Raw genomic sequence first — 14,011 nt, 5'->3', positions numbered from 1 at the left:
TTCACACTGCTGCATATTACATATGAAAGTTGAGAGTAAATCCTAAGAGATCTCATCACAAGGAAAGTATTTTTCTATAATTTTGCATCTGTATGAGATGGATGTTGACTAAACTTATTGTGATAATCATTTCATGATGTATGTAAGTCAGATCACGCTGTACACCTTAAACTTATACAGTGCTGTATGTCAATTATATCTCAATAAAGCTGGAAGAAAAAAGGACAGTGGTGTAAGAGGAAAAAAGATCCATTTAATATATATATTAATATATGTTAATTAATATTAATATATATGTATAAAATTGATGAAAACTGTTCAGTGGCACAGGAGCTGAGAAACAGGATCCTGTTGCAGGCTCTAAAAGATAATCTTTACTTTCCAGACACATTATAATGTGTAAAAATTTAAAAATGTATTTGTATGAATCTTGGTTTGAGCATTTTTAAGTGGTAACTTTAACATTATTTAGCCCTCAACACCCAATTCAGCACAACGTCTAGAAATGCAGTTCCATTCAGATATCACCAACCAGCCCTCGTAAAGCCTCCCAACTCTACTCTTTTTGCAGGATATTTGTAAAATCTTCACAAAATACGCATGTGCAGACACATAATTTCCCACTCATTATTTAAGTAACATATCAGAATGAATCAGGAGACGAACAGAGTTCATAATGCAAATGTGGGATACTTTCTAGGTTTTGATAGCTTTTGTGGAAACAAGTTTCTAAACAGACATAACATTTTTACCATATAGTAATGTCCATTTTGTACGTAAAGCTGCAGACAGTGACTGGTGTAGAAGAGAAGGGTGAGATGAGGGCAGAGCACATTTCCCTCCTGTAGGTCCCCCTTCACGCCTCAGTCCGTGCCCCGCTGACTCCACAGCACCCATGCCACCTCCTGCCTCGAGTTCCATTTCTACTTCTCTCATGTAAAGAAGAGTGTCTTCATCTCCTCCTTTGCTTGTGCACACGGTACCCCTATACCTTTTATCATTCCCTTGTTAACTGTGCAGGGGAGGTGATGAAATTAACATTCACCAGAAAGCTGAAGTGTTTTCGGGTTGTATGTCTGGTTAACGCATGCTATATTCTGATGAGGAAATTTGGAGTATGTCCTATTGACTTGCTATACTTTAGTCAAAGATTAAGATTCCAGTAAAATACCATTTACGAGCAGAAGATTTCTCCAGATTAGTCTTTATCCTAAAAGAAAAGCAGCGTTTCTAATCATGTGTGTAATTTATTACCATCATTGCTATGATATTCACCATAGACAAAGAAAACAAATATTTACCACTGTGGATTCTTAAGTGCTCTTTTAGATGGTGTTTGTATTTGAAAGCTTTTCCACATTCAGTGCACTTGAATTTACGATTACCCCCAGACTGCGTCACATGTCTCTGTAAGAAAGAATTGGTGTTTTATTTATAAAGCAAAAAGGCTTTAGACATAAAGAACATCCAGTCTACTAAAAGTAACGTTTTGGTGATTCTTTTGTTTCTTAAAGGCCTCAAATTTTAAGTCACAAAAATCTAACACTTGGAATATTACCAAAAAGGAGGTTGATCATGGCAGCAGAATTTTGACATAAAGGAAAAGGAAAATCTCCACTTCCTAAAGGATCAGAATCACTTTATGAAATACTACACACTTTGCGAGGAACCAGAGACCATCTCCCCTCAGTCTCATTCACAGATAAAGGAACTGCAGTCGAGAACATCCCATCATCTGTCTCTAGCATAGTTACTACACAGAAGCACAAGGTCTCCTGAACAGAAGAAAAGGCTGGGCTTTTTCAGCACTTTAGCCTGTCTCTAGTAAGTTTGGTATTTCCAAAATGTACCTTAATCTGATGATTTAAAAAGTACAAGTTTGGTATTTCCAAAATGTAACTTAATCTGATGATTTAAAAAGTACTTCCATTTTTTTCAGCCATATATGGATTGTTATAATAGCTTTCTGCCTGGCTTATCAAATCTCCACTTCTATATACTTCGAATATATTCTGTACCCTTTATTAATCTTACAGAAGCACTGCTGGAATTGAATTATTCAACCAGTTCTGCTCATAGATTTCTAGAGGATTCCTCTCCACCCCTGAACCCAGATTCTAATACTACAGACGCCAGGTTCATAGCCCCTGAGTCTCCAGGCTGCTTCTTCACCAGTCCCCTCCCAGGAGCCTATGCCCTAGTCATCCAGTGAGTCCCAATCTTCTGCACATGTACTGCTCTTCATCTCCTTGCTCTCATTTATACTGTCCCTTACTTCTTGGCTATGTTTCCCCTGAATTATGACAGTTAAGATTCTATCCATCTGTCAAAGGCTCAAGTCCAGCGTGCTCTCCCTCACTGGAATCTCCCTCCCTCTGTCCTTCGTACAGGAAGGACAGAGAATGAGCACGTGTCAGGCTCTACTTCACCCAAACCCCTGGCTTTGAAACCGGACATACGGTGACAACTCCCAGATTTCTCTCGCTCAAAGTCTCCCCGCCCCTCAATGCCAGACCCTCACAGCCGGCTGCTCCCTCCATGGTCCCCGCTGGGAACAGGCCTGCGGCGACCCCTGCGGTGACCCCTGCATTCCTCTCCTGGAAGAGTCGGCTCCTCCTCTCATGTGTCTCTTACCTTTGTGAATAACCCCCTCATTGACTTGATCATCACTTAAGCCCTGAACTTCGGAAGAATCCCGGATCCCTCTCTTTCCCTTAGACCCTTGTTCAATCCCCCAGCAACGATCCTGCACCCACGGTCCCTAACGATGTCGTGTCTGCCACACCGACCACCTCTGGCCTAGATCACAGCCACAGCCTCTAAGTGGCCTCCCTGCTTCCTTCTTGTCCCTCTCAGTCTACTTTCCACCCAAGAGCCCGTGCTGCCTTAGAAATATAAAGACAAAATGCAGTATCTTTCAGTGGCTTCCCTATCACACTTATTCTCAGAAAGGTTTCCCTACCCTGTAAAAAAAAAATAAAAATAGCAGCTTCCACCACTTTCTATCCTCTTACTCTTGCCTTATTTCTTCTTCATTCTACCTGCTTTTATATCTTACATTTCTATCACCTACTAATACACGCCTTCTACTGTCAGGGACTTTGCTCATCTTTTTCACTATTGTGCCTTTAACACCTACAACAGGGCTGATACAGAATCGAAACTCAGACACTTGTTGGAAATGCGTATCTTTAGGTCACGGCATGATTTTCAAAGGCCAGCAACGCAGATGGTCTGCCCTTTGGTTTCCTGCCTCCTAACCTAACTTATTCCCAATTCTGTTTCCCTCACATTATTACATTTATCACAGCTCCTTTCTGACGTTGGTCTGACTACATACTTCACATATAAAACCAGCTACCTTTGCACCCATTAGACAAATCCTCACAGCACCCATCAATCCTCACAGAAAGTGGCCTTCACGCTCATCAGAGATCTTACAATTTTATAGCAGCATCTCCTGCTTTCCCCACCAGTTCCATCTGTCCTCCGAAGGTCCCCTCCTTTGACAAGGGCCCTCAGGGTAGAGGATGTGGGGCAGCAGAGGCAGGACGGGGCTGCTCCCCAAACGTCACCTGGCAGGCCCTTTCCCCAGGGCTTGTCTATAGCGTGGTCATGTTGGGACACCAGTGTGGCAAGAGCACGCGTCTGTATTGTCCCTGACAAGACTCGTGCGGGGCACATGCGAACAGATAGGCTTTGTCTTCCGTGTGTCAGTTTTCTCCCCTCCTGGCGCTTGCTCCACCCCAAGTGCCCTGCGTGGACGGAACCACTAACCCACCTGAGGAGAAGCTTGGTTCTTCCTGCCTGCCACCCTCCCACACCCCTTATCTTAGTTCGTGAGTGCTGTCCCCAGAGCCCTGAGAAGACAGGCTGACCCTTCTCATCATTCTGTTGCAGTTTTCTGGTTTGGGGTAACTTGTCCTCTAGGGGATCTGTGACTTAGGCGCACACAGAGAAGACTCTCGTGCATCATGCACTCAGGTAGACAGATGTTCACATCCTTGGATATAAGAAACTGGACGTAGCCTCAACATACCCTGTGCAGCTGAATATTTACTTGATTTTTAAATCTAGAATTAAGTAGCTAAATTTCATTACTTGCAGTTGATAGTTATCAGGATCTTATAAAAGGACAACTGGCAAAAGCTTCTTTAACTCTAATCTGTACTTAAGTACAGAGCCAACAATTTAAATGTAACTTACACTTATAGGATAGTCTTGGTTTATGCTTCTAGAAGTTGAGGCAAAGTGAAACAGAAGTAGAATAAACCATATGAAAATTGAATCTTCAGATTAAAAATGGCTTAGAGTCTAAACTTCAGACTTTTAGAGGCATGCAGTTTATGCAATCAGTTATTTTCCCTACACTGAACATTCCAGTAGTATGTATTTTGAAATCCTAAACATAAGAGAAATATTTGTTATGGTATAAGCAAAACAATTGAGATGAAAGGGACCTACCTGAAAAAGAAAAAAAACTTAGTTACCTCTAAAATAGTGTTCATTTGTGCTTTTAAAATCAGAAATGACCAGATAATCCAAATGAATAATCACTTTCCTTTTCATAAGGCTGTAGACCTGACACTGTCCAGTACATCCCCTAAATTTTTCAGTATATTAAAACCCTCGCCTTCTGTGGAGGGGTGAGTTCTCAGTGTGGAAAGTTCGTGAATGCAGTCATTCCACTTACTTGATCTCTTCCTGATTTATGGGAGGTCATGTGACGTTCGAGCTGGGTTCTGTATGCAAAGGTGTAACTGCACAGGGAGCAACTGAAGTTATCTTCATTCTTTTCATGGCGATATTTAATGTGTTCTTTCAGAGAGGTAAAGCGTTTATATCCTCTGTCACAATACGGGCAGGTGAGTAACTGGGAAAATGCATCTGGTGTTCCTGTAAAAGAAGGATCATATATTTTAAATTTAAAAACATTAAAAAATTATTGCCAGGACAGACCTTCAAGATGGCAGAGGAGTGAGACGTGGAGATCACCTTCCTCCCCAGAGATACATCAGAAATACATCTACACGTGGAACAACTCCTACAGAACACCTACTGAACGCTGGCAGAAGACCTCAGACCTACCCAAAAGGCAAGAAACTCCCCACGTACCTGGGAGAGGGGAGTAAGAGCGCTGCTTAAAGGAGCTCCAGAGATGGGCGCGAGCCGTGGCTAAAAGCACAGACCTCAGAGACGGGCGTGGGATGCTGGGGCTGCTGCTGCCGCCGCCAAGAAGCCTGTGTGTGAGCACAGGTCACTGTCCACGCCCCGCTTCTGGGAGCCTGTGCAGCCTGCCACTCCTGGGGTCCCGGGATCCAGGGACGGCTTCCCCGAGAGAGCGCACGGCACACCTCGGGCTGGTGCAATGTCCCGCCGGCCTCTGCCGCCACAGGCTCACCCCGCACTCCGTGCCCCTCCCTCCCCGCCAGCCTGAGTGAGCCAGAGCCCCCGAATCAGCAGCTCCTTTAACCCCATCCTGTCTGAGTGAAGAACAGACGCCCTCAGGCGACCTACACACAGAGGTGGGGCCAAATCCAAAGCTGAACCCCAGGAGCTGTCTGAACAAAGAAGAGAAAGGGAGATCTCTCCCAACAGCCTCAGGAGTAGCAGATTAAATCTCCACCACCAACGTGATGTACCTGCATCTGTGGAATACCTGAATAGACAACATATCATCCCAAATTGAGGAGGTGGACTTTGGGAACAACTGTAGACTTGGGTCTGCTTTTATGTTTATCTTAGTTTAGTATTTAGAGCTTATTATCACTGGTAGATTTTTTATTGATTTGTTTGCTCTCTTTCTTTTTTTCTTTTTATATATATATATTTTTTCCTTTTTCTCTTTTTGTGAGTGTGTATGTGTATGCTTCTTTGTGTGATTTTGTCTGTATAGCTTTGCTTTTACCATTTGTCCTATGGTTCTGTCTGTCTAGTATAGTTTTGAGCACTTGTTATAATTGAGGGATTTGTTTTTTGGTTTGGTTGCTCTCTTCTTTCTTTCCCCTTTTTAAAAATTACTTTTTAATTTTTTTATTTTTAATTAAAAAAATTTTATTTTAATAACTTTCTTTTCTTTCTTTCTTTTTTCCTCCCTTTTCTTCTGAGCTGTGTGGCTGACAGGGTCTTGGTGCTCCAGCCGGGTGTCAGGCCTGAGCCTCTGTGGTGGGAGAGCTGAGTTTAGGACACTGGTCCAACAGAGACCTCCTGGCTCCACATAATATCAAACAGCAAAAGCTCTCCCAGAGATGTCCGTCTCAATGCTAAGACCCAGCTCCACTCAATGACCAGCAATCTCTAGTGCTGGACAGGCCATGCCAAACAACTAGCAAGACAGGAACACAACGCCACCCATTAGCAGAGAGGCTGCCTAAAATCATAATAAGGTGACACACCCCAAAACACACCACTGGACATGGTCCTGCCCACCAGAAAGACAAGATCCAGCCTCATCCACCAGAACACAGGCACCAGTCCCCTCCACCAGGAAGCCTACACAACCCACTGAACCAACCTTACCCACTGGGGTCAGACACCAAAAACAACAGGAACTACGAACCTGAAGCCTGCGAAAAGGATACCCCCAAAACAGCAAGTTAAAGTGAGAAGACAGAGAAACACACAGCAGATGAAGCAGCAAGGTAAAAACCCACCAGACTGGGCTTCCCTGGTGGCGCAGTGTTTGAGACTCCACCTGCCAATGCAGGGGACACGGGTTCATGCCCTGGTTTGGGAAGATCCCACATGCCGCGGAGTGGCTAGGCCCATGAGCCATGGCCGCTGAGCCTGCGCATCCAGAGCCTGTGCTCCGCAATGGGAGAGGCCACAACAGTGAGAGGCCCACGTACTGCAAAAAAAAAAAAAAAACCACCAGACCAAACAAGTGAAGACGAAATAGGCAGTCTACCTGAAAAAGAATTCAGAGTAGTGATAGTAAAGATGATCCAAAATCTTAGAAATAAAATGGAGTAAATACAAGAAACATTTAACAAGGACCTAGAAGAACTAAAGAGCAAACAGACAATGATGAACAACACAATAAATGAAATTAAAAACTCTCTAAAAGGAATCAATAGCAGAATAACTGAGGCAGAAGAACAGATAGGTGACCTGGAAGATAAAATAGTGGAAATAACTACCAAATAGTGGAAATAACTACCACAGAGCAGAGTAAAGAAAAAAGAATGAAAAGAATTGAGGACATTCTCAGAGACCTCTGGGACAACATTAAACACACCAACATTCGAATTATAGGGGTCCCAGAAGAAGAAGAAGAGAAAAAGAAAGATATGTCCAAGAAAATACTTGAAAATCTCCCTAATATGGGAAAGGAAACAGTCAATCAAGTCCAGGAAGCACAGAGTCCCATACAGAAACACGTGAAGACACACATTAATTAAACTAGCAAAAGTTAACTACAAAGAAAATATATTAAAAGCAGCAAGGGAAAAACAACAAATAACATACAAGGGAATCCCCATAAGGTTAAGTGCTGATCTTTCAGCAGAAACTCTGCAAGTCAGAAGGGAGTGGCAGGACATATTTAAAGTGATGAAAGGGAAAAAGCTACAACCAAGATTACTCTACCCAGCAAGGACCTCATTCAGATTTGATGGAGAAATTAAAACCTCTACAGACAAGCAAAAGCTAAGAGAATTCACCACCAAACTAGCTTTACAACAAATGCTAAAGGAACTTCTCTAGGCAGGAAACACAAGAGAAGGAAAAGACCTACAATAACAAACCCAAAACAATTACAAAAATGGTAATAGGAACATACATATCTATAACTAGCTTAAATGTAAATGAATTAAATGCTCCAACCAAAAGACATAGACTGCCTGAATGGATACAAAAACAAGACCCGTATATATGCTGTCTACAACAGACCCACTTCAGACCTAGGGACACATACAGACTGAAAGTGAGGAGATGGAAAAAGATATTCCATGCAAATGGAAATCAAAAGAAAGCTGGAGTAGCAATTCTCCTATCAGACAAAATAGACTTTAAAACAGAGACTAATAGAAGAGACAAAGAAGGACACTACATAATTATCAAGGGATCAATCCAAGAAGAAGATATAACAATTGTAAATATTTATGCACCCAACATAGGAGCACCTCAATACATAAGGCAAATGCTAACAACCATAAAGGGGAAATCAACAGTAACAGAATTGTAGTAGGGGACTTTAACACCCACTTTCACCAATGGACAGATCATCCAAAATGAAAATAAATAAGGAAACACAAGCTTTAAATGATACATTAAACAAGATGGACTTAATTGATATTTATAGGACATTCCATCCAAAAACAATGGAACACACTTTCTTTAGTGCTCGTGGAACATTCTCCAGGATAGATCATATCTTGGGTCACAAATCAAGCCTTGGTAAGTTTAAGAAAACAAATTATATCAAGTATCTTTTCTGACCACAACGCTATGAGACTAGATATCAATTACAGGGAAAAAACATGGAGGCTAAACAACACACTACTAAGTAACCAAGGGATCACTAAAGAAATCAAAGAAGAAATAAAAAAAAAATACCTAGAAACAATGACAGTGAAAACACAATGACCCAATACCTATGGGATGCAGCAAAAAGCAGTTCTAAGAGGGAAGTTTATAGCAATACAATCCTACCTCAAGAAACAAGAAACATCTCAAATAAACAACCTGACCTTGCACCTAAAGCAATTAGAGAAAGAAGAACAAAAAAAGCCAAAGTTAGCAGAAGGAAAGAACTCATAAACATCAGATCAGATATAAATGAAAAAGAGATGAAGGAAACAGCAGCAAAGATCAATAAAATTAAAAGCTGGTTCTTTGAGAAGATAAACAAAATTGATACACCATTAGCCAGACTCATCAAGAAAAAAAAGGGAGAAGACTCAAATCAATAGAATTAGAAATGAAAAAGGAGACAAGTGACACAGCTGAAATACAAAGGATTATGAGAGATTACTACAAGCAACTGTATGCCAATAAAATGGACAACCTGGAAGAAATGGACAAATTCTTAGAAATGCACAACCTGCCAAGACTGAATCAGGAAGAAATAGAAAATATGAACAGACCGATCACAAGCACTGAAGTTGAGACTGTGATTAAAAATCTTCCAACAAACAAAAGCCCAGGACCAAGATGGCTTTACAGGTGAATTCTGTCAAACATTTAGAGAATAGCTGACACCTATACTTGTTAAACTCTTCCGAGGGAGGAACATTCCCTGAACTCATTCTACGAGGCCACCCCCACCCTGATACCAAACCCAAAGATGTCACAAAGAAAGAAAACTACAGGCCAACACCACTGATGAACATAGGTGCAAGAATCCAACAGCACATTAAAAGGATCATACACCATGATCAGTTGGGGGTTTTCCCAGGAATGCAAGGATTCTTCAATATACGCAAATCAGTCAATGTGATACACCCTGTTAACAAACGGAAGGAGAAAAACCATATGATCATCTCAATAGATGCAGAAAAAGCTTCTGACAAAATTCAACACCCATTTCCCTCCAGAAAGTAGGCATAGAGAAAACTTACCTCAACATAATGAGGCCATATATGACAAACCCAAAGCCAGCATCCTTCTCAATGGTGAAAAACTGAAACCATTTCCTCTAAGATCAGGAACAAGACAAGGTTGTCCACTCACCATTATTATTCAATATAGTTTTGTTCTAGCCACAGCAATCAGAGAAGAAAAAGAAATAAAAGGAATCCAAATCAGAAAAGAAGTAAAGCTGTCACTGTTTGCAGATGATATGATACTATACGTAGAGAATCCTAAAGATGCTCCCAGAAAACTACTAGAGCTAATCAATGAATCTGGTAAAGTAGCAGGATACAAAATTAATGCACAGAAGTCTCTTGCATTCCTTAACACCAATGATGAAAAATCTGAAAGAGAAATTAAGGAAACACTCCCATTTACCACTGCAATAAAAAGAATAAAATACCTAGGAATAAAAAAAAACCTGTATGCAGAAAACTATAAGACACTGATGAAATTAAAGATGATACAAACAGATGGAGAGATATACCATGTTCTTGGATTGGAAGAATGAACACTGTGAAAATGACTATACTACCCAAAGCAATCTACAGATTCAATGCAATCCCTATCAAACTACCAGTGGCATTTTTCACAGAACTTGTATGGAAACACAAAAGACTGCAAATATCCAAAGCAATCTTGAGAAGGAAAAATGGAGCTGGAGGAATCAGGCTCCTGGACTTCAGACTTATACTACAAAGCTACAGTAATCAAGACAGTATGGTACTGGCACAAAAACAGAAATATAGATCAATGGAAAGAAAGAACAGAATATAGATCAGTGGAAAGAAAGAGCAGAGATAAACCCATGCACATATGGTCCCCTTATTTTTCATAAAAGGAGCCAAGAATACAATGGAGAAAAGACAGCCTCTCCAATAAGTGGTGCTGGGAAAACTGGACAGCTACATGTGAAAGAATGAAATTAGAACACTTCCTAACACCAGTACACAAAAATAAACTCAAAATGGATTAAAGGACTTAAGGCCAGACACTATAAAACTCTTTGAGGAAAACATAGGCAGAACACTGTATGACATAAATCACAGCAAGATCCTTTTTGACACACCTCCTGGAGAAGTGGAAGTTAAAACAAAAATAAACAAATGGTACACCTAATGAAACTTAAAACTTTCACAGCAAAGGAAAACATAAGACGAAAAGACAACCCTCAGAATGGGAGAAAATATTTGTAAATGAAGCAACTGACAAAAGATTAATCTCCCAAAATTTACAAGCAGCTCATGCAGCTCAATTTGAGAAAAACAAACAACACAATCCAAAAATGGGCAGAAGATCTAAATAGACATTTTTCCAAAGAAGATACACAGATTGCCAACAAACACATGAAAGTATGCTCAACATCACTAATTATTAGAGAAATGCAAATCAAAACTACAATGAGATATCACCTCACACCAGTCAGAACGGCCATCATCAAAAAATCTACCAATAATAAGTGCTGGAGAGGGTGTGGAGAAAAGGGAACCCTCTTGTACTGTTGGTGGGAATGTATATTGATACAGCCACTGTGGAGAACAGTGTGGAGGTTCCTTAAAAAACTACAAATAGAACTACCATATGACCCAGCAATCCCACTACTGGGCATATACCCTGAGAAAACCATAATTCAAAAAGAGTCATGTACTACCTCCAATGTTCACTGCAGCACTATTTACAATAACCAGGACATGGAAGCAACCTAAATGTCCATTGACAGGTGAATGGATAAAGAAGATGTGGCACATATATACAATGGAATATTACTCAGCCACAAAAAGAAACAAAATTGAGTTATTTGTAGTGAGGTGGATGGACCTAGTGTCTGTCAAACAGAGTGAAGTCAGTCAGAAAGAGAAAAACAAATACCGTATGCTAACACATATAAAGTTCTGAAGATCCTAGGGGCAGGTCAGGAATAAAGATGCAGACATAGAGAAGGGACTTGAGGACACAGGGGGAAGGGTAAGCTGGGTGGGACAACGTAAGAGAGTGGCATGAACATATATACACTATCAAATGTAAAACAGATAGCTAGTGGGAAGCAGCCGCATAGCACAGGGAGATCAGCTTGGTGCTTTGTGTCCACCTAGAGGGGTGGGATAGGGAGGGTGGGAGGGAGACTCAAGAGGGAGTTGATATGGGAACATATGTATATGTATAGTTGATTCACTTTGTTATACAGCAGAAACTAACACACCATTGTAAAGCAATTATACTCCAATAAAGATGTTATAAAAAAAAATTACCGAAGCTACCACCACCAAGGCCCTCTGCTACGTACCAGACATTATGCTTTGTATTTGATTCTCAAAACAACACACTGATCCACCCCTCTATTTTATAAAGAGAACGTGAGGCCCAGAAAAGGCTAAATAACTTCCAAATCACACAGCCAGTAAATGATGAAGTCGAAAGTCAAACACATGCTGTGTGACTTTTTCACTAAAACATATTTCTTCTCTTCGTTTTCATGGTTAATTAGAGAAAAATGACACTCTAGTTATAGTCCTTGGAGAGTAAGCAGCACACGGGCTATGTTTCTAAGACTCCCTTGCAGGTAGGTGTGGCCCTGTGCCCGAGTTCAGACCAAAAGAGTGTGTACTGAGAGGAGCAGTGGGGGCCAGACCAGGCCTGGCCCATTGAGACACCCCCTGCACGGCTCTTCATGTTCTTTTCTCTCCTGAAACACCAACACATTTTCTGTATAGTTTTATCTGGATGACTATTACGATAGCTTTCCGAAAATAAGGGCATTATGGATGAATTGTAGTTGGCAGAGTGAACTAGATATTTTTCATATATGGAACCATCTAAGCCTGCCAATCCTAAAAATGTAATACTACTTTGGCCAATTAATATTTAAGAGTAGATTTCCATATTTGATGTATTTCTTCAAAGAAATAAGTTCCTAAGTGACATCTTATTGTAAATATCATCTTACCTTCATTTTGAATTTCTTACAGAAAAAAACCACCAAAGAACATTTTGTAACATTCTTCAAATGCTTCATAAACATGTGTCTCCATTATTGTAATTCAAGTCTATGTAAATTAAATGTCTTGCTTAAGGGCAGGCCTGCAAATAATAAGCTAAGCACCTGACACTATACAGCTAAATACACCGAAATATGTATCAAATATACAAATAAAATCAAACAACCAAGACCCCCAATGGTTTATGCTGTGTTTTTTTTTGTTATCAGCTTGCAAGGCACCTGGAACCAGAGTTTTTTTCTCTTAGTGATGACTCTGGCATGACCCCCTTCTTTGGGGACTAGAGTAGCCACATGAGGATATTTTGGGGGGGAAATGAAGTTATATTTTGTCTAGTATCAATTTCCTATTTGTACAGACAAGTAGGAAATCAACATTTGGGACACTCTCCTTGCCAGACTGTCTGTCTATCCTACTGGTCTCAGCGGCTAACGTCAGAGTCCACCGTTACAGGTGTTTGGTCATCAGTAGCACAGTCACAGTGTGATTCCATGATTCAATCTCCTTGTACTCCTGGGTCATAAGCGGTCTGCTTGCATTACATTCTATTTTTTCTTTACCTTCATGATTAATCCTTCCAATCAGTAAACAAAATACTAATAATTCCATAAAATGACAAGTTTCTCTCTCATATTCAAATAGCAAGTTCTTTTCATAAATCAGTATCTATTGAATGTTCATACTCATAAATCAGTATCTATTGAATGTTCTCACATGTACGAGATATGAATTTATTCTTTTAGGCCAATTGCATAAAACAATGAAAAAAATCTAAATATTTGACATCATAAGTTATAGAATGAACAGGTTTAAAAGTTAGAATTTTTGTTTCTGTTTTAAAAAATACTGGACTATTATTTTTTAAAAACTCACTTTTTAGCAATGAAGACTTGTCATGTAAGGAAAAAAATGTTTCTTTTTAGCATTCCTATAATAAACTTATGGTAGCAATTCAGTACTACTAAAAAATCCAACCTATGTCTGACGATTTTTTGAACCATAATTTCTTTATGTATCTGTGACCATGAATATACTTATTTAAAAAACATTTTAAATTTCTGTACCTTAAACTTCCTTTAGTAGGCAGACTGATATAAAACCTGTGAAAAATGTCCTTGATTTGTTCCCCACTGAACCAGAATTTGTGATAAATCCATCTGTTGGAGTAAAGTTTCCCTGTTTACAACTTATGACATGCAGACAGTATGTTTTATCTATTAAAACACTAAAAACCTAAGTGCTTCTGAAGATAATCACGTTTTCTATGTAAACAGATGTTGCTGGTGTGACAGAAAATCTACTGTGAAATACTGTATTAGCAGTTAAATTACATTATATACCTAAAAGTAATGAATTCCTGAATTAAAAACATTGAATGATAATTAGACAAAACAAAAAATGTTTTACTAATTCAGAACAGTTAAGGCCTCAATTTTATGGGA

The 14,011-nt window shown here is 39.9% G+C and overlaps 1 protein-coding gene across 2 annotated transcripts in view; it reads right to left on the bottom strand.

Annotated features, from left to right (window-relative positions):
- ZEB1 (zinc finger E-box binding homeobox 1) overlaps positions 1-14,011 on the bottom strand; it is a 195,329-nt gene that overhangs the window by 22,522 nt on the left and 158,796 nt on the right. For both annotated transcript variants that reach the window (XM_081230059.1, XM_081230060.1), the window contains exons 5-6: positions 4,694-4,896; positions 1,302-1,407 (exon numbers count right to left, since the gene is read on the bottom strand). In XM_081230059.1, coding sequence (XP_081086185.1) covers positions 1,302-1,407; positions 4,694-4,896 — 309 coding nt within the window. The remainder of the gene's footprint in view (positions 1-1,301; positions 1,408-4,693; positions 4,897-14,011) is intronic.

This window comes from Mesoplodon bidens (assembly GCF_964165515.1).
Source record: "Mesoplodon bidens genome assembly, chromosome: 3".
Classification (NCBI taxonomy): Eukaryota; Metazoa; Chordata; class Mammalia; order Artiodactyla; family Ziphiidae; genus Mesoplodon; species Mesoplodon bidens.
Note: the sequence above shows the minus strand (reverse complement) of the source record. Positions and strands in the feature narration are given on the sequence as shown.